At 44.3% G+C, this 21,469-nt stretch overlaps 1 protein-coding gene across 2 annotated transcripts in view; it reads right to left on the bottom strand.

The window, feature by feature from the left end:
* The window catches only part of TRPV4 (transient receptor potential cation channel subfamily V member 4), a 142,894-nt gene that overhangs the window by 8,377 nt on the left and 113,048 nt on the right, over window positions 1–21,469 (bottom strand). For both annotated transcript variants that reach the window (XM_068239279.1, XM_068239290.1), the window contains 2 exons: window positions 8,511–8,827; window positions 7,025–7,152 (listed from right to left, as the gene is read on the bottom strand). In XM_068239279.1, the coding sequence (XP_068095380.1) occupies window positions 7,025–7,152; window positions 8,511–8,827 (445 nt within the window). The remainder of the gene's footprint in view (window positions 1–7,024; window positions 7,153–8,510; window positions 8,828–21,469) is intronic.

Raw genomic sequence — 21,469 nt, 5'->3', positions numbered from 1 at the left:
AAAGATACAGGCAGCCCACCTCACGCTTGGGCTTGGCGGGGGGAGGAGCCGACGACAGCGAGCGAGAGTAGGGTGGCCGCAGGCAGCCATAAATACGCAGTGTGTGACTGCGTCGCACTCGCAGAGCCTCTCAGGCTGAGTCAGTCCAGAGACTAGCAGACTCGCAGGAAGCCAAAGCCAGCCAGGAGCAAGCCCATGGAAGAGGGGTAGGAATGGGGTATCACATGCATGCGGAAAGAGGTGGAAGGTGTGGGTGTGATTAGGCAGGACACGGGTGTGGTTATGTGGTTGGGCGTGGTAAATTTAACCACTCCCATAGGCGCCAGAGAAAATCTTGCACCCAGGTGCCAGGCACCCCAGGCTCACCCCTGTCAGAGGGGGACATTTATCAAGAGTGTCTGAGACAAAATATTGGTAGGTTTTAAGAAATCCAAGCAGAACAGTCTAGCACATTTTAAGAAATAAATAGATAGATAAAACGGTTGTAAAATAGGAGGCGTTAGGAAGGTCTCTCAGACAGTGCAGTGTGTGTGAGGGGAATTGCTGTTGCTGAGGGTTATACACGAATACATCTGCTGTTTTGCATCAATGCCCAGCACTGGAAGGGTTAAGCACAGAACAGCTTCACAGGACACCTGGCAGCAGGAGGGAGGAGCACGTCATAAAACATACCTAGCCTGCACAATCTGTAGAACCTCTAATAAGCACTTCTTAGTCTGCAGCAGTTTAGGAATGGATTTGCACTTTTCTTAATGCAGTTCTACAAATTCATACTAAACTGCCGCTATGGAGTAGGATTTAAGAATCCTCTTATGCAGAACAGTTCCCTGTTGGTTAGAATTGTTTAAGAAGAAAAAACTATTGGTAATGCTTTGATAAATCTGACCCTCAGTAATGTACTTCTTGCCCAGCAGGAAGTACATCACTAGCCAGGGGGCGGGCCTATGCATACGACCCTGTGGCGGCACCATGGCACAGGGTCATATGAAGGGTGAGGAGCATGTGAAGGTTTGCACCGCTACTATTAGGTGTGCAACCGGCTTCAATGACATCCAGTAAAAAAAGAAAAAAAAAAAAAAGGAGGTGTGCAGCGACGATAGAGGTTTTATTTTTTTGTAAATGAAGTTGCACTTAATGGAAAAGAAAATGATGATGCTAAAAGACATTTGTGAGGAATTTAAGATGTACATGCTTTCTATAATTTGGTGTTCCTTTCAGATATAATTTCCATTATTTTTGGAGTATGGAATTGATGACAAAAGAGCTAGATGAATACTCCTAGTATTCCCTATTAATATAATATGTAAATATAAGATACAAAGCTACATTTACATTTGTCATTCGTGAAAGCCAACATGTGCGTGTTTTTCAATGTTGTCATGTCTGGTGTAAGTTTACATGCACATTCATGGATGCACAGAACACATTGGTAGGAAAACGCACACAGTGCCTGGATTTAAACAAACAAACAAACAAACAAACAAACAAACAAACAAAAAAGATGAAGCTAATTCAAACTGCTGTTACTTGCAAATTGTATGTGAACGAGCATATTGATGTATGTGCTAATGCACTTCAGCAAAACACACAAAATTATTTTTAAAAATCATGTAATGTGAATTAGACCCAATTCCCCTCCAGCAAATGATAAATGAGCAAGTACACATTCCTTCCACCCCTGAACCGCCCTCAATGCTTCAAATAATTGTTAGATACAGCTTACACCACTTCTATTATACCACAGAAAAGTCCTTGTGCTTCAAGTAAAAGGATGACATACACATTTTCATACTCGAGTCGAAGGCTATCTGTATGAAGTGTTAAAGTGGATCCGAGATGAACTTTTACTCATTGCATAATTGTGTTCCTTTCCTATTGTTAATAGTGCATTCCTCAAGCCAAATACTTTTTTGTTTTTGTTTTAATACTCTAATTCCCTGTAAACTAAACAAGCCTCGCCCACAGCTTTTCAGAGAGCCTTGGCATTTTCAGACAGTAGCAAGGGCTCATGGGAGCTCAGACTGGGCAGGAGGAGGGGGAGGTATTACTAGCCAGAGATTTCAGAGGCAGAGGGGAGGAGGGAGGGGGGATTAGGTTTCTTTCACAGGCTGAGTGCTGAAGATGCAGATAAGCTTGCTGTGTGTTATGTTTACAAACTACATGGCTGCTTTTATTGTATCACAGGAAGAAATAATCCTATTCTATTGAAGCTGTTTGCAGCTAGATTTGCTGTGTAAAATATCTAAACTTTAGATAAGATATATAGACAAGTTACTTGTTATAGTTTAGTTTTCATCTTGGATCTGCTTTAAGTTTGCTGAAACATTTTAGTTTTAAGTCTGAATACTCACCTCAGGAGTTAGGAAGATGGATCCCAGCGACGTCCCACTACCATGAGCATTTACCGATTCATCTTCCTGACAGCGGGTATACGTGATGCACACAACAGGCGTTCAAGCAATCGCAGTACTTTGTGTAGAAGTCGTTGGGGATCTTAAAGATCCGATGTGATGTCATTGTCAGCACGAGTTCCCAAACGTCATTCACGTAATTGTGCGCCTGTACCTATCTCACGAGATTGCGGAAATTATTGCTCCTTGCTCAAAAAAAAAAAAAAACGCCGGTCGTCAGAAAAATCGCATAGTGGGTACAGGTCTTAAAACTTTGTTTATACTGCAGCGCATGATAGCATGGCTTTATAAAGGGCTGCCACTGTGACTACATGCTACCCATGTCAACGTCTGCAATAACTGTGCTGTTAGAGAGCTATAACTAAAATAAAATGCTTTTATTACGCTTTGGTGATGCTGACCCTTCCAGCATATTTTGTCTTGTTGCCCCTGAGGGTACAATGGGGCTTTGGGTCTGGGTGCACTAATATCCTAATATCTTCAGATACTGAAACCATTGGAGTGTTGCACTCTCTCTGTCTTGCGATATTATTTTCTATACACGCACTCACACACACACACACACAAATACACACACACACAAAAATACATACACACACACACGCACAAATACACACACGCACAAATACATACACACACACACACACACACACACACACACATACACACACACACACACACACACACACACACACACACACACACACACACACACACACACACACACACACACACACACACACACACACAGCTTAAAGAAATTGGTTGAAGACAGTAAAACCTGGCATATGGCACATTGCTTAGGGCAACAGCTCCAGTGTTTTGCTCTGGTTCTTAACTATCAGTCCCGTTTATGAGAAGGCATTCTGGGTAACAACCTCCACCATATGCAGAGACTTGCTGATGACAGCTTTCATTCTCTTCCTGGAAACATCGAACCTAATGAAAACCGTTAATCTTGCCTCTTATTTTACTGCCAGCGATATTCAAAATGCATATGCTTTCTGCTGCATGACTCGTGAGCCGTTCTGCCCTCGTGCTCTGCAAATGCAATGCTCTTAATTGTGCCTTCATTTAAATATTAACCATTTAGGGCCAAACTTGGTTCCATCATTCAAGCCTTTCTTAATTAGAATACCATTCAACAGTCTGCTGAAGCAAGGAGTTTTGTCACACATGAGAATGACACAGAAACAGACAAGGGTCTAATGAGGTCTAATTATGAATCAATAACAGATATTCCATTAAATACTGCCATAATTGCCAGTCACTGGCCGTCTCTCATATTTACTAGAAGATTTAAATACCATCTGTTAATTCATGCTGTGCCTTGTGGTATAGCCCGAGACTTCATTAATATGCAAATGAGAATGTGGTTTTAGAACAGGAACCACACAGCACCCCTCTCTAATGACTGCCAGTGTTGTCTTCAGCCTGACTTCAGGACAGGATCACAGTAACCCTTCAAGTGCCAGAGCGGCATAAGTACTAAGAGCCTCGGTAAAGGACAAGCACAAGGCAAATTGCTGTTTTGCATAGCATTTTTGTTCTTTTTAGCCCCTTACACACTACTAAAGACATGCACTCATCTCACAATGCAGGGAGATGGATCCAGCAACGCCTCTGACGAGGAGTGCTCCGCCAATCCAACTTCCGAACCGTCAAGTGATCGCGGTACTTTGCTTGGGGGTCATCAGGGATCTACCCAGTTGAACTGCTGTGTCTGACACTTAACGATGCTAGATCGCCGCAGGGGACAACATCGTTTAACATGCTTATGTTAAATGATGTTGCCCAACGTTGGGTAACATCGCCTCAAATATCGCCTGGTGGGTGCACAGCTTTAAGAGTTTTGATTAACTGTGAGCTTGCTGGGCAATCTGTAACTCTTGGTAAAGGATGCAAGTGTTTACGGCCATGACAGTCTAAGATTACAACCCAAAAATGAATGATTTACATACAAACCACTTTTTCAAGAAATATCCACACAAGCGCACAAATACGTATTTGATCGTTGTAATGGCTCATAACTAATACAGCTGCAATGATGTTTTCGCTAGCAATACCGTTGTACTTGTAGAGAATTATGAACTATGCCTCCTGAGCATGCCATTCCACATACGGCAAAGCGATCTTAAATGAGAAACTATTTATTTACCGGCAGTCCCTTTTGTGCTACAATTGCCTGGAAATTGCTGCATAATAAGGAAGACAATGCTGTGCTTGTAGACTGATGGCTCCATAATCTAGTAGCAACAAAACTAAATTTGCTGCATGTCCTCAAATCACTTTTTGCAATTCCCTACAGTGATTTTGACAATTAAGACAGAACAAATCTTTACATTGCAGTTACATGCACAAGAAGCTATGCAGTTTCTGATTGTGGCACATTTTGCTAAACAGGTGGTGTCTGTAGTACTAGCAGTCCTGAATTACAAGTTACATTTTACTGTAATTTAACGCGTACCTGAAGTTTCATTTAAAAAAAAATAATTTTGAAGGCCAATTAGGAAAGCTACGTAGGGGCCGTGTTTAGTTATTTATGTTCCACACTAGCCAATGCAATCAGATTGATGGGGTAGATTAATTGATCGATTCCATTTATCCGATCGAATCGGGTGCCAGGAATTCGACCGTTAATAGGCACGACTGATTGTTTCTGAATGCTGTACTAATCGATCAGAAGCAATCAATCAGCTGTGGCATTGTACCGTTAATAGGGATCAAGGCTTGAAGTAGGTTCAATCAATAAAGGTGATTTTTTTTCTCTGCATTAATTCTCCCGAGAAGAATTCATAGATAAGCATAAGATAGATTTGATACACAACCAAGCATAGACAGCCTACTACTATAAGCATGCTATAGGTAGCAAGCTCATCACAGTAGGACCAACGTTAGAGCCATATGCCATATAGCCTTGTTACAACCCTCCATATTTCCATCTTCAAGCAACGTTGTATTGGATGTTGGCATGTGATGATAGCCCTTTATTATAGGTTGCCTTAAACCAATCAACAAATGGTACCTCGCTTGCTTAAAGAGACTCCGTAACAAAAATTGCATCCTGTTTTTTATCATCCTACAAGTTCCAAAAGCTATTCTAATGTGTTCTGGCTTACTGCAGCACGTTCTACTATCACCATCTCTGTAATAAATCAACTTATCTCTCTCTTGTCAGACTTGTCAGCCTGTGTCTGGAAGGCTGCCAAGTTCTTCAGTGTTGTGGTTCTGTGATGCATCTCCCCCCTCCAGGCCCCTCTCTGCACATTGCCTGTGTGTTATTTAGATTAGTGCAGCTTTTCTCTGCTCTATTATCTTTTACAAGCTGGATAAATCCTCCTCTGAGCTGGCTGGGCTTTCACATACTGAGGAATTACATACAGGCAGAGATGTCTGCACTCTGCAGGAAGAAACAGCCTGACACTTCAGTGGAAGATAGCTGCAGGGGGAAAGAAACACACAAATGATCTCTTGAGATTCAAAAGGAAGTGTGTATACAGCCTGCTTGTGTATGGATGTATTTTCTATGTGTGGACATACTGTACATCAACCTACTTCCTGTTTTGGTGGCCATTTTGTTTGTTTATAAACAAACTTTTTAAAACTGTTTTTAACCACTTTTAATGCGGCGAGGAGCGGCGAAAATGTGACAGAGGGTAATAGGAGATGTCCCCTAACGCACTGGTATGTTTACTTTTGTGCGATTTTAACAATACAGATTCTCTTTAAGTAAGTAAGGTCATTACTAGTGACACTCAAATTAAAGGACCACTATAGCAAAAAAAGAGGCAGTTAAAATCTGACAGACCCGACAGGTTTTGGACTAGTCCATCTCCTCATAGGGGATTCCCAGGTTGTCTGTTTTTCACAAGCACTTCCTGAACGGCAGTTGCTAGCTTCCAAAAGAGTGTGCAACTGCCTTTCAATAAACGCTTTTGAAAACAAGGAAACCCCTGGGAATTGAAGCAGGTAACCTCGGTGCAGGGCACTGAAGCTGAGCACAGTCATAGCAGCAATGCTATGATCCGCGCCCCGCACAACAGTAATGCGGGGATCCGGCGACTGCCAGACCCTGAATTTCACCTCCCTCCGAGTGGCTACAACTCGGAGGGGGAATAGTATTTAACTACGCCAGGGAGTTTAGCAGCAGCAGGGAGAGCGGTCATGCGGCTCGCTGTGCGTCTGACTCACCGGCGCCATAACATATGTATGCCTGAGAATCCCCCATGAGGAGATGGACTAGTCTAAAACCTGTCAGTTCTGTAGTGGTCCTTTACTACGGCTTTCTAGGAAAATGCATCAGCAATAATAACCTGCTGAATAGACTCCTGATTTGTTAAACAACTTTGGCCTGCTGCAACGCACAGCTCCAACCACACAGCTAACAGAATCTGTTGCTAGGGAGACTATCACATAAACCAACCTTTAAAAACATTACCTGGAATACTGAGTCCTGCCAACTGTAGGGGTCTCATCTCATCCCATATAACAACTTAGGCTGTGCCTTCAGATTTGCTTCAGATTGCAGAGAAAGGGTTTTTTTTTTTAAATGTTTTTTTTCCCTAGATACATAACCCCCAAATAGGAACTCATTCAATGTTGCCATATGTTACCTGAAACACCAGCGCCTATCTGGAGTCCCATCAGAATTCTTTCCAACAGTCACCATCTCTCCTGAACGAAATGCTTTCCGGATAAAAACAGGAAATGATCTTTCTATATCCAGGATGGTGGTAGCCCACTGGAAAATAGTTAAACAATATACATGTATTTTCAGAAGAACTATGAAGTGACAGGCCAAGAATACATATAATTGCTGAAAAGTCAGTGGTAAATAAACCTTGCTTTGCTAACATTAAAGTGACCCTCCTCCCACTTTCTCACATTTATAAAAGTTTACTTCTTGAAAATAAAACATATTTCAATGGGTATCTTGCTCTTTTCAAATCAAACTTCTAAGGGCCCATTTCCACTAGAGCGAATCTGCATGCGTTTCCTGCATGCAGATTCGCATGGACAATACAAGTGGATGAGACTGTTTCCACTTCTCAGGATTTCGGAGTGTTTTTCTGTGCAGAAAAAATCTGCACGGCAGAGTCATCAAAATTCACATACCGCATACCGCTATGCGATTCGCATACAATGTTAAATAGGAAATTCGCATGCGGTTTTGGTATGCGAATTTTCATGCGAATTCGCATACGACTTCGCATAGAAACAATGGAAAACCACACAGGCACTGCCATGGTTAAATTCGCATACATAGTCATCCATGCGAAATTGTATGCGAATTTACATAAAAAATTGCATACAACCGCATGCAAATTTTTTACGCGGCGATTCCCACCGCACAAGTGGAAACGGGCCCCAAGACGTTTCCCAGATATAAAACACTGTAAATCTTCAGCTGTGGTACTGCGCAAACAAACAACCATTTTTCCTGATTTCTTTTAAAGCAAACCCAAGGTGAACCTTAGGTGAAAAATCAAATATTTACCGAAAAGAGGGGGATCCTCCAGAGACTTCCCATGATGTCCTCTGGTTCTCCGCCACCCCTCGGGACCCTCTACCACACTACTCTTGTGGAACATCTACCACACTACTCTTCTGGCACGAGCACAGCCCTGCTGCACCCGCACGAGCATGGCCATGCCTGTGCAGTAGCCCAGAGCCAGGCTCAAGTTTACTGGGTAGGCCCAGTACAGCGCACTCATGTCTCTGCTTTGGTCAGTATATGTTTTTGTTCCAGAGGCACTTTAAACTGTCTAGAACCTAGGTTCTCAACACAATGTACGTGTATCCCAGGGGGTACTTTAGTTGAACTCATAGTCATATTTAATACACTAAGATTTAAGATGAAAATAAAATTATAAACCACCCGAATAAGAATGTATAGTTAATTAAAAGCATCAAGGTATGTTTGAAAAGTGTTAATATAGAATTATAAAATACTTCTAAGCAATATGTATGAGTCAAGGGGTACTTGAGATGATTGTACTCTCAACAGGGAACACTTGGCCAACACTGTCATTAATAAAGAGGTACATGCTGTAATAATTTTGGGAGTAACTGGTCTAGAACATTGGACCATGCTGTTACCTGCAATTTCCAGATCTGCTTGCTCTCTTTGGATACTTGGCCAACCGTTTCCCCCATTAAAGCGATTAACATGTTAAGCAGTAGGACAAAAGTGAGGATAATGTAGGTCACCAGGAGGATAATGAAGACAGCTGGGTATTTAGCACTGGTTATCATTTCTAAATCACCCATTCCAATAGTCAACTTGAAGAGATCCAAAAGGAACTTGCTAAAAGTGCTGCTGTCCCGACAGGATGGGTATGCGGGAACTGTGCAGTCTGTACCGTTATCATTGCAGGTTCCGTGTGCGGGGCAGGGATTCAGTAAGGACACCAGAGCTATGAACAGAAGCAAAGGATTAAAACAGTTACCAAATATATCTGCACTGCATGGTGTCTCTTCACAGCACAATATCATATAATGTTCAGTTACATACAGCTGCTTTTTAATCTACAACTTCAAACTGTTATTTATTTTGCCAAATGTACAATTACTTCTTCATCTGAAACATCAGAATTGCCACAAAAGAAAACTAGGAAAATACCACTACTGTCTCATTAAAAACAAAAGTATCTCAGCATTTACAAACCTAAAATAACTATGCTTAGCTTTTATCCTACTAGAACTATTGCCAATTTCCTTCAAAACCATCAGGGAATATGGAATTTTAACAATTCTTTAAACCCACATTGGAAATAAATGGTTACATTTACTAACAGACTATGGGAAGCATAGAGGTTACACAGCAGGATTCTTTAAGAAACTCATTTAAAGAACATCAGTCGTAAAAAAGTAAAAAAATAAGACTAATGATGTATTATATTGAATAGTGTTAGGTTTACTTAAATGTACGCACTTTTTAAATTTAAATTTAGTTTAATAATTATGATATTTAGACTGGCAGATCACGAGTCCTGGTTCACACTAAATCAGTAGGGAACACGGTTCCCTGTGATCTGGTTGTAGTCCGAGGCAGATGTGTAACCCCCATAAGCTATATTGGGGCCACTCATCTGCTTGGCCTGGTATTATCGGGGACTGTACAGTCCACTTACCACAATGGATCTCACGGATCTGTTGCAGACTGACAAGAGTGAACAGCTCCTATATATAAAATAAAGGCTGTTCACTGTCCATTTCGTGATGAGCAGAGAAAGGACAAAGAATGTCCGTTCTCAGCTCAAGAGGGAACAGCTTTACAGACACTTCTAATGGCCAGGGCACGGGAAGGAGCACGAACTAGGGTTAAACTAAGTGTGAAGGAATGTTATTCTAATGGCCCGTACTCACGGGCTGCAAAAGTGGCCTGTCGCCAGCAAACGTGAGCGTGTGGGCGACAGGCCGGCGACAGCTCCTCGCCAGGTCCCTCCGCGTACACACGCGGAAGAGGGACCAGCGGCGCGACGGAAGCTGTCGCCGACGTTCCTCCTCCCTCTGCCGGAAGCTCCGCATACCTCAATTGAGGTTGCTGTCGCTAGTCCGCGTACTCACGCGGACTAGCGACAGTTGCGGCGGAGTGGCGATTGACCGCACCAATCGCCTGGCGACATCAGCGACGGGTGACAGTTTGGGGTGCGCGCCCGTGCGACGGCGCATACTCACGGGCGACCTGTCGCCGCAACATGCGTGCCCCGCGTGTTGCAGCGACAATTGAAGCCCGTGAGTATTGGCCATAAGAACTCAGAGCTGGATCATCCGCAAGGCAAACCTAGGACCAGGAGAAAGAATATTAGGGGCCTGGTGGATGAGTGCCCCCACTAAATCTTACTAGAAAAGCCAGTTGTCCATCAGCGGTGAGCAAAAACTACTATCTTGCCTAGTGCCCAATTTCATCTTACTCCATTACTGAGAGAATTGAATAAAGCTGTGCAAGTGAAATTTATGTACTTAGTTTAACCCAGGTCAGTCAAACTGGATTTCCATGTCTTTATAAGGCATTTATTTGCAAAATAGGGAGTCATTTACAGTAGCCATAACACTGCCTAATACACTATTTTATTACTCACCAATGAATAAAGTTTTAGGTTTCAGCTTTTTCGTGACTGATGTCCTTTAAAAATGGTTTCTACACAGATCCTTTAAAGTAAACCTGTCTCAGTGGTTTCTTGCTGAAATCTATATTTTATGAAGTGTAACAAATCATCTGGGGAGCAGACGGTCACTTTAACCAAAGTATCATATCTATGGTTACCTTATGACCATCTGTGAAAGAGGCCTTTCAGGTACATTTATCAGGGTTGTTAACGCTATCAGTGACAAATTGAAGTTAGCTTACCTTCAGCACTAAACCTAGCTGTGGTCGCAGGGGCTGCTTCTCTGTAGTTATGCCCCTGAACCCTGCCATTGTTTCGCACTAATGGTCCATAGTCTGCTTTCCAGCTCATAAAGATTCTGCTGGATGGATGGAACAGAGTGAACAGTCCAACACCTTAGAATTTAGGGGTTTAGCCAGGGGCGTTGTAAGGATCCTAAGCGATCCGGGGCAATTGTGGGCCTCTAGATGGAAAATGGGTGTGGCATGCACTAGAATGTGGGTGTGGTCATGGGTGGAGCCAAACTCACATAAAATTAACAGTGGTCAAAGTACGGTAGGCCTGTCCAGCAAAATGTTGGATGAAGCCCCCTCTCCATTAATACAAAAAAAAAATGCAGCATATCACATAAATAGGCAGTGTCAATTAAACATAACTAGGCAGAGTTACCTGGCTTCTGTGCTGGCTGGTTTGGCTTTCTGCTGGGTGGGCTGGCCTGCTGCCAGGTTGTCTGGCAGTTACCCCATAGCAGTCCCTGACCTTCTAGTGGCCCCCTCCCATGCTCCCATGGGCCTCCCATTGAGGCACCACAACTCCCAGCATGCCCCATAGAAGAACCACAGCTCCCTGCATGCCCCCATAAAGGCATCACAGCACCCAATATGCCTACATAGAGGCACCACAGCACCAAGCATACTCCCAATTGCTGCACCACAGCTCCCAGCATTCCCGCCATTGAGGCACCACAGCTGACTCTGCCTGGGGGGCATTCGGGGCACCCAAGAATAAATCTGGGGCACATGCCACTGATCTTTGGGGCTAGCAACGGCCCTGGGTTTAGCAGTGTAAAGTATTCACCCAAAACTCTTCAATGGCAGCATACATTGCCCACAGTCGGTTCTGTCTTTTCCAACACATGTAAGGCTTTTTCACACAGGACTTTAGCTTTCAATATTGGAAATAACAGACTTTCGCTTTAAAAAGATTCATCACTTTCCAACTCCAGAGATTTTTTTTTTTATTGGGCTTCAAGCTGGTGAGCATCTCTGTTTCTTTAAAGTAGAAGTCCAATTTTAAACAAAACTCTGGCATTTAAAAATTTGGTTTACTGAAAAAAAAAAAATCACCTGGAATAGACATTACCCCATAGATCCCCTTGGATCCCCAAATATTATTCACTACCAGTGTTATCTTCATTTCTAAAGCTGGAATAATGACCAGTTTACACGTTAGCAGATTTCAGAAACTAAACACCTGGATTAATGTGCTTGCAAGGTTTTAATGCTGAACTCAAAGCTCAGCTAAACGAAGTCTGGAGAATGCCTCCCTCAGCTTCCCTAATTGATCTTTATGTTTATTTAAATTAAAAAATACAAAGTGCTTTAATTTCCATGGTGAAGGAGAGGTCATATGACAGATGGACTGTGATCCTCCTGTATTCTAGCAATGGGGGAGGGGGACTTTGTTACTGCCATACTGTGTTATGTGCATTAACCTGTGCTAAACCATAATGGTGATAAAAACCGTGCTATGTACAATGCATAGGTTAACAAAAAGGGCGAACATGTCACCACTTATTATACATACAAATAGTATATACTCGCATACAAGCCGAATTTTTGACCCCCAAAAAGGGGGTCAAAAGTTGGGGGGTCGGCTTGTATGCGAGTCTCTATTGTGGTGGTGGTGGTCCGCGGCGCCCCCCGCCCGCCCCCTCCCTCCGTGGCTGCTATTACCTCTTCAGCCGGCGGCCGCTTCCTCTACTGCGGGTGCCCCTCTCGCTCTGCTCGCCGTCTATATACGGCGTCGCCGTTACCAGGGGAACCGCTCTCTCCTGCCTCGTCACAGCAGCAGCGCCGAGGCGCGCTGCTGTGATAGACGGCGAGCAGAGCGAGAGGGGCACCCGCAGTAGAGGAAGCGGCCGCCGGCTGAAGAGGTAATAGCAGCGGCGGCCGCGGAGGGAGCTGCGGGCGGACGGGGATCACTAAACTGGGCACTATACTGGCTAAACTGGGCACTATACTTGCTATACTGGACACTTTACTGGCTATACTGGGCAGTTTACTAGCTATACTGGGCATTATACTTGCTATACTGGACACTTTACTAGCTATACTGGGCATTATACTGGCTATACTGGGCATTCTACTGGCTATACTGGGCACTATACTGGCTAAACTGGGCACTATACTGGCTATACTGGGCACTATACTGGCTATACTGGGCACTTTACTGGCTATACTGGGCCATTTACTAGCTATACTGGGCATTATACTGGCTATACTGGGCACTATACTGGCTATACTGGGCACTATACTGGCTATACTGGGCACTATACTGGCTATACTGGACACTTTACTGGCTATACTGGGCAGTTTACTAGCTATACTGGGCACTTTACTGGCTAAACTGGGCACTATACTAGCTATACTGGGCACTATACTAGCTATACTGGGGCACTACACTAGCTATACTGGGCACTATACTAGCTATACTGGGGCACTACCTACCCATACTGGGCACTATACTAGCTATACTGAGGCACTACCTACCCATACTGGGCACTATACTAGCTATACTGGGACACACTGGGGGGATCACGCGGCCTGCACCAATCCAGCATTTCCTACCCCCGGCTTATATGGGGGTCAATCATTTTTCCCTGTTTTTTTAGGTAAAAGTTGGGGGGTCGGCTTATATGCGGGTCGGCTTATATGCGAGTATATACGGTAGCTTCCAGGTAAAGGAGTAGCACAGAGGGTTAGTGGATGGCATACTGGATCTGTACCAGCCCCCCCCCCCACCACTGACATCTATGGCGTGTTAATTAGAAGAATCATATATACATAAATATTTCTTCATTCTTCCATGTGTGTCGCCATAAGCCATAAAAATTAATTTAACTCAACAATATATTTTCTGAAAGTATTTTGAAGTTATCTCATGAAGGCAGTTTAGAGGTAGTTCTTAGTTCTTCTTAAAAACAGGAATTCAGATTGCAGCAGCTTGGCCACAGGAGTAGGACTTTCTGAGAAGGACTATGTTGTATTATTGTAAGCTTTCAAGGGCAGGGCTCTCTCACCCTTTTGTGTCTTGGAATTTATTTAATTTCACCTTGCAATCTGTTCTACATTTTATTCATCACTAGCTTGTCGCCCGGCGTTGCCCGGGTATGTAATTGGCTAGTGTTAGCTCTGCCCACTTTTTCTAATCCTAACACACATTGGCTATCATTCATGAACAGGCTGTCGTAAAGAGAATCAGTGCGGGAAAACACCGCTGGCGGATTTTTAGACTTCTGGGTGGGCATTCATAAAAAAGTATCCATGTGCGGAAGTAGTGCGGAGATTCCCCGAACTAAGCTGGCGGTAGGCAGGCGGTAGGCTTGCGGAGACACGGAAGCTGTCGAGTTGATACATTTCTCCGTGTTCCGCTCTGCTGCAGCTGCCTGGGAGGTCTGTGTGTCTCCATTCACTTACATTGGTATCGCCACATCAGAGGGAGCGGTACTTCCCGACCTCACACCGCTTGCGGTGATCTTTATGAATGAACATTTTGCTACATTTGTACCGATAATCACCGCACAAGGCGGTGATTTATCACTCTGCTCGGTAGTGTCATTTTTCCATGCGGAAAGAGCCTTTATGAATGCTGACTTTGCTAACTGGTCGGTAAAGTCAGCTGTTTTAAGCATTTCCGCATGCGGAAATGCTTTATGAATGATAGCCAATTACTCAATGATGACCTAGTTTGTGAGCTTTATTTATTTATTTGTTGTATTTATAAAGCGCCAACATATTACGCAGCGCTGGACATTAATTTAGGTTACAGACAATATTTAGGGGTGACAAACAGCAATATGACAATACAGGAATACAAGAAAACCAGATCACACAGCACAGTATGAGTACAAGGTAATGCTTAGTCAGTCACTGGATGGGAGCATGGAGTTAGGCAAGTTAGGTTCACTCAAATGCATAGCATGGGTGCACAGTAATAGAGGTGCATGATCAGGTAGGACACAAAAGGAGTGAGGACCCTGCCCAAAGGCTTACAATCTAGAGGAAGAGGTAGGGACACGAGAGGTAGGGGACCAGAGTTCGGCTGTGGGTTTAGAGCAATTGTGAGGGGTGGTAGGCAAGAGTGAAAAGGTGAGTTTTGAGGGCCTTCTTGAAGGTGTTGAAGGAGGGGGCTGCCCTAATGGGTGGAGGTAGGGAGTTCCATAGTGTCGGAGCGGCTCTTGAGAAGTCTTGGAGGCGTGCATGGAACTGGGTGATGCGGGGGACGGTCAGGCGAAGTTCATTGGAGGAGCGGAGTGAGCGGCTTGGTGTGTATCTCTGAGTAAGATCAGAAATGTAGGTTGGACAGGTTTTGTGGATGGATTTGTAGGTCAGACACAATATCTTGAATCTGATTCTGGACTGGATAGGAAGCCAGTGGAGGGATTCACAGAGGGGAGCCGCCCTGGTGGAGCGATGGGAGGAGTGGATAATTCTGGCAGCCGCATTCATGATGGACTGCAGTGGGGCTATTCGGGTCTTAGGGAGTCCAGACAGAAGGGCATTGCAGTAGTCGAGGCGGGAAATTATGAGGGCATGGATGAGGAGTTTGGTGGTGGCAGGGGTCAGGAAAGGGCAAATCTTACAGATGTTACGAAGGTGGAAGTTGCAGGACTTTGTGAGGTTTTGGATGTGGGGAGTGAAGGAGAGTGCGGAGTCCAGGGTGACACCCAGACAGCGGGCTTGAGAGGTAGGGTGAATAGTAGTGTGGTTAACAGTGACCTGCACATCTGGGAGGTCCAGGGATGACCGGGGTGGGAAGATCATAAATTCCGTTTTGTCTAGATTTAGTTTTAGGAACCTAGCGGACATCCAGGAGGATATGGCAGATAGGCAGGAGGAGACCTTGTCCATGGTAGTGGTGAATAGGTCAGGGGTGTGGAGATAGATTTGGGTGTCATCTGCATACAGATGATAGTTAAAACCCATGGAGGAGATAACCTTGCCAATGGAGGATGTGTATAGGGAGAACAGTAGGGGGCCAAGGACTGAGCCTTGGGGGACTCCCACTGAGAGGTGGTTGGGGGTGGACGAGGACTCATTGAAGGAGGTCGTGAAGGAGCGGTTGGAGAGGTAGGATGAAAGCCAGGTCAGGGCGAGATCATGAATGCCCATGGATTGGAGGGACTGGAGGAGTAGGGGATGATCTACTGTATCAAAAGCTGCTGAAAGGTCAAGGAGGAGGAGAATGGTGTATTTACCTTCAGCTTTAGCTAAGGCAAGGTCATTGACCACTTTGGTGAGAGCCGTTTCGGTTGAGTGGGCAGGCCGAAATCCAGATTGCAGTGGGTCTAGTAGTGAGTTGGCATTGAGGTACTGGGTCAGGCGTTTGTGAACCAGACGCTCAAGGAGTTTTGAGGCGAAGGGGAGGAGGGAGATCGGGCGGTAGTTGGAGGGTAGCGAGGGGTCGAGGGAGGGTTTCTTGAGCAGAGGCAGTACAGTGGCCTGCTTGAAGTCTGAGGGGAAGGTGCCTGTGGATAGGGAGAGGTTAAACATGGTAGTGAGGACTGGGGCCAGATCCGTGAAGTGAGGCTGAAGTAGATCAGAAGGGATAGGGTCAAGGGGGGAGGTAGTGGTATGGGAAGTCTGCAGTAGGTGGTTGACCTCCTCAGTGGTAGTAGGAGTGAAGGAGGTGAGGGGAGGATAGGGTGGAGAAGGAGTAGGTTGTGAGCGGGTGGGAGGTGAAGATTGAAGATTGGATATTTCCTGACGGATGGAGACTATTTTGTTGGTGAAGTGGGTGCCTAAATCTGTGGCAGAGAGGGAGGAAACAGAAGGTGGGGGGGTGGGTTTAAGCAGGGAGTTGAAGGTGCTAAAAAGACGCCGGGGATTGGAAGCTTGTGCTCCGATAAGCTTGGTAAAGTATTCCTGCTTCGCATGAGCAAGGGCAGTGTGGAACTGTTGCAGGTTAGTCTTTGTACTGTAGGAAATCCTGGTTTAGTCGAGTTTTCCGCCATTTTCGTTCAGTGGCGCGTGTTTCCCTCTGGAGGTTGCGAGTATGGGTAGTGCGCCAGGGCTGGGGGTTAGGGGGTCGGTTGCGGCGGAATATTGGTGGAGCAGCTTTCTCTAGGGCTGATGAGAGAATTTGGTGATACTGAGCTGCAGCAAGATTAGGACAGGTTAGGGTGGGGAGAGTGGAGGATAGGCCATGGAGGGAGTCAGCAAGGACGCCAGGGTTGAGCTTGCGTAGGTCTCGCTGCCATCGACCAGGTGGGTGGGCGGGTAGTTTGGAGGTGCTTTCCGTGAGGAGGTTGAAGGCGAGAAGGTAATGGTCTGAGGGTGGAAATGGTGCGATGTCGAGGTCTGCAATGGTGGTGGATTTAGTGAATATAAGGTCGAGAGTGTGACGTGCAGTGTGAGTGGGGGCGTTGGTGTGTTGTACTAGGCCATGTGAGTTGGCTATGGTGAGTAGCCGGGTCGCAACAGAGTTCTTGGGTTCATTGATGGGTATATTGAAATCCCCGAGGATGATGGTGGGGAGGTCAGAGGAGAGGATGTGTGGGAGCCAGGAGACAAGGTTGTCGAGAAATTGTCGTGTGGAGCCCGGAGGGCGGTATAAGACTGCAACAATGGCTGGGAGGGGATTGTAGAGGCGGATAGTGTGGGCCTCAAATGATGTGAATTGTAGGGAGGAAGGTGGAGTGAGGACACGGAATGTGCAGGATGGGGAGAGGAGCAGACCCACCCCTCCCCCGGTCCTGTTGTCTGGTCTGGGGGTGTGACTGAGGTGAAGCCCCCCGTATGTGAGGGCAGCCTCTGCGGCAGAGTCAGAGGGGGTGAGCCATGTCTCAGTGAGTGCGAGGATGGTGAGGGTCTTTGGCATTAATAATTGGCATTGAAATTAAATAAATCTAATTGGCTGTGGCTCCACTCCTTTGAAAATCAATAGGTGAATTTTGATTAGCTTTTGTAGGCTCCACCCACTTTTCTGAATATTAATCCCAGTCACCCAGTGACCAACTGTGCAAAGTTTAAGAACCCTGCCATTGACAGACAGTGTAAGAATGGCTGCAGTTTACATTCTGGCAGTGAAATTTGTATTTTTCTCCACCCACTGATGTACTAATATTTCCCGGGTATGTATTTGGCTGTGGCCACTTTTTCTAACCCTAACACACAATTGTCAATAGTCAATGACCAAGTTTGTGAGATTTGTGGTCTTTGGCATGAAAAATTTTCATTGAAATGAAACACATCTGATTCGCTGTTTGTGGCCCCACCCCTTTTCTAAATATTTAACCCCAGTCACCCAATGATCAACTGTACCAGGTTTGAGGCTTGTGCCATTAACAGTGCAAAAATGGCAGCAATTAAATATTTGGCTTGAAAATCAATAGGTGAATTGTGATTGGTTTTTGTAGGCTCCACCCACTTTTCTGAATATTAATCCCAGTCACCCAGTGACCAACTGTGCAAAGTTTTAGAACCCTACAATTATTAGTGTAAGAATGGCTGCAGTTTACATTTTCCCAGTGAAATTTGTGTTTGTCTCCGCCCACCGATGACTCGGCATTGCCCAGGTATGTATTTGGCTGGTGTTAGCTCCGCCCACTTTTTCTAACCCTAACACAAAATTACTTAATGACCAAGTTTGTGAGCTTTGCGGTCTTTAGCATCAATAATTTGCATTGAAATAAAATAAATCTGATTGGCTGTGGCTCCACCCCTTTTCTGAATTTGAACCCCAATCACCCAATAGAAGGACAAGAAAGAGAAACCGAGAGCCAAATCTGGTGTAGTATTTTTTGAAAAGTTGGGAATATATTGAAATAAAAGTTATACTCACAAGTCAGGGTTACCACACAGGCAACCACTGATACAGCAGGTGGGGAGAATTGTAACCTGACCCCACTCAGGTCTAAAAAGTCGCTCTCTATAGATAGGAAGAATGGGGATACACCCCTCCACCAAGGGTGGACTAAGATATTGAGTAACGGGAGTAATAGAGGCGCCAAACAAGTATAAAATAGATTAAAAACCATCTAAAAGGAGGGAAATGGTTGGATTCAACTCCCCCAGATGCAAATGACCAGGCTAATATAGCCATAGGATTTATAATTCTATTTATTAAAACAATTCTCCAATAGTGATGCAACGCGTTTCACGGGCAAACATCCCGCTTCATCAGGCAATATAACAAGGAGAACACATATGTAGGTCTATCTGTGGCCAGAGCGCCTCTATAAGAGGTTATAGAGGCGCTCTGGCCACAGATTGACCTACATATGTGTTCTCCACCCATTTCCCTCCTTTTAGACGGTTTTTAATCTATTTTATACTTGTTTGGCGCCTCTATTACTCCCGTTACTCAATCCCAATCACCCAATGGCCAACTGTACCAGGTACAGGTGATTAACAGTGCAAGAGGCTTGTGCCATTAACAGTGCAAGAATGGCATCAATTAAATATTCCCCTTAAAGATTAATGGGTGGATTTTGATTGACTTTTGTAGGCTCCACCCACTTTTCTGAATATTAATCCCAGTCACCCAGTGACCAACTGTGCAAAGTTTGAGAACCCTACCATTAACCACTTTACCCCCGCGCGTACGGATTTCTCCGCCCCTTTTTCCATCCTTTCACCCCCAGGGACGGAGAAATCCGTACTCTGCGCACTCCCGCCGCTGTCCGCGCTCCCGCTCGTAAACACGCCGCCCGCCGCTAGTAAACACGCCGCCGCCCGCTCGCCCGGAGATCAATGAACGGGAAAATCCATTCCCGTTCGTTGATCTCAGCCCCGCAATGATCTGCTGCCGCTCGGCTGAGCAGCCCGATCATTGTGAAAAAATAACAAAGTCCCAGCCTCTTTCTACTTCCTGCAAGAGTCCAGAAGGACGCTTGCAGGTCGTATGAAACAAATTGGTAATGGTGCCATCTTGTGGCCAAATAGTAAAACTACATCCTAACCATTTTTTACACACAAATAAACTTGTTTTACACAAAAAATTAACTCCTTACCTCCCACACTCCCCAATTTTTTTTTTTTTGTAATTAAAAAAAAAAAAAAAATTTACAATTAAAAAAAAATACATAAATAGTTACCTTAGGGACTGAACTTTTTAAATATTTATGTCAAGAGGGTATAACACTGTTACTTTATAAACTATGGGCTTGTAATTAGGGATGGACGCAAAACTGAAAAAAATGCACCTTTATTTCCAACTAAAATATTGGCGGCAAACATTGTGATAGGGACATAATTTAAACGGTTTTATAACCGGGATAAATAGGCATATACATTTAATGGGTTTTAATTACAGTAGCATGCATTATTTAAAAACTATAAAGGCCGAAAACTGAAAAATAATAATTTTTTTCCCACATTTTTTCCTATTTTCCCATTAAAACACATTTAGAATAAAATTATTCTTGGCATAATGTCCCACCTAAAGAAAGCCTAATTGGTGGCGAAAAAAACAAGATATAGTTCATTTCATTGCGATAAGTAATAATAAAATTATAGACGAATGAATGGAAGGAGCGCTGAAAGGTGAAAATTGCTCTGGTGGTCAGGGGGTAAAACCCCTCAGTTGGGAAGTGGTTAATAGTGTAAGAATTTCTGCAGTTTACATTTTCTCAGTGAAATTTGTATTCGTCTCCGCCTACTGATGACCCAGCATTGCCCGATTATGTATTTGGCTGGTGTTGGCTGCAATTACTCAATGACCAGGTTTGTGAGCTTTGCGGTCTTTGGCATCAATAACCTGCATTAAAATGAAACAAATCAGATTGGCTGTTTGGGGCTCCACCCCCTTATATAAATTTAAACCCCAGTCACGCAATGATCAACTGTACCAGGTTTGAGGCTTGTGCCATTAACAGTGCAAGAATGGCAGCAATGAAATATTCCCCTGAAAAATCAATCAGTAATTTTTGATTGTTTTTTGTAGGCTCCACCCACTTTTCTGAATATTAATCCCAGTCACCTAGTAACCAACTGTGCAAACTTTGAGAACCCTACCATTAACAGTGTAAGAATGGCTGCTGTTTACATTTTTCCAGTAAAATTTATTAAACAAATCTGATTGGCTATTTGAGGCTCCACCCCCTTTCTGAAATTGAACCCAAGTCACCCAATGATCAACTATAACAGGTTTGAGGCTTATGCCATTAACCGTGCAAGAATGGCAGAAATGTAAATATTCCCCTTGAAAATCAATAGGTGAATTTTGATTGGCTTTTATAGGCTCCAACCACTTTTCTGAATAATAAACCCAACGACCAACTGTGCAAAGTTTGAGAACCCTGCCATTACCAGTGTAAGAAAAACAAAAGTTTGCTTTCTTAAAACAGAAAGAATTTGCAATAATTCAGGTTGGAGTGAGCTTGAGATGTCTCCCAGTGCATCACTGCTGAATATATGCAAATTAACCATTGTTACCCTTAGAAGCTAAACACACCTCCAGAACCGCTGGAATGCAATGATGTGTCAGCTTGTTAATTTGTACAGAGCCATAATAATCCAATATGCATACAGACTGTTTTGGATTGTTTGAGCCTCATCAGTGCATGGCATGAATTAATTTGGCTCTATGCAGTAGGGCTTGTAACACCGAGAGGTACAGACTAACCAGCGAGCTCATGGTGACCCAGAACTCATTGGGGTGTGTAAGGGACTACAATGGTCCTAAAAGCCCCCTTACTAAGATGTTAAGAAAAACAAAAGTTTG

Source organism: Hyperolius riggenbachi, chromosome 1, assembly GCF_040937935.1.
Source record: "Hyperolius riggenbachi isolate aHypRig1 chromosome 1, aHypRig1.pri, whole genome shotgun sequence".
NCBI lineage: Eukaryota > Metazoa > Chordata > Amphibia > Anura > Hyperoliidae > Hyperolius > Hyperolius riggenbachi.
Note: the sequence above shows the minus strand (reverse complement) of the source record. Positions and strands in the feature narration are given on the sequence as shown.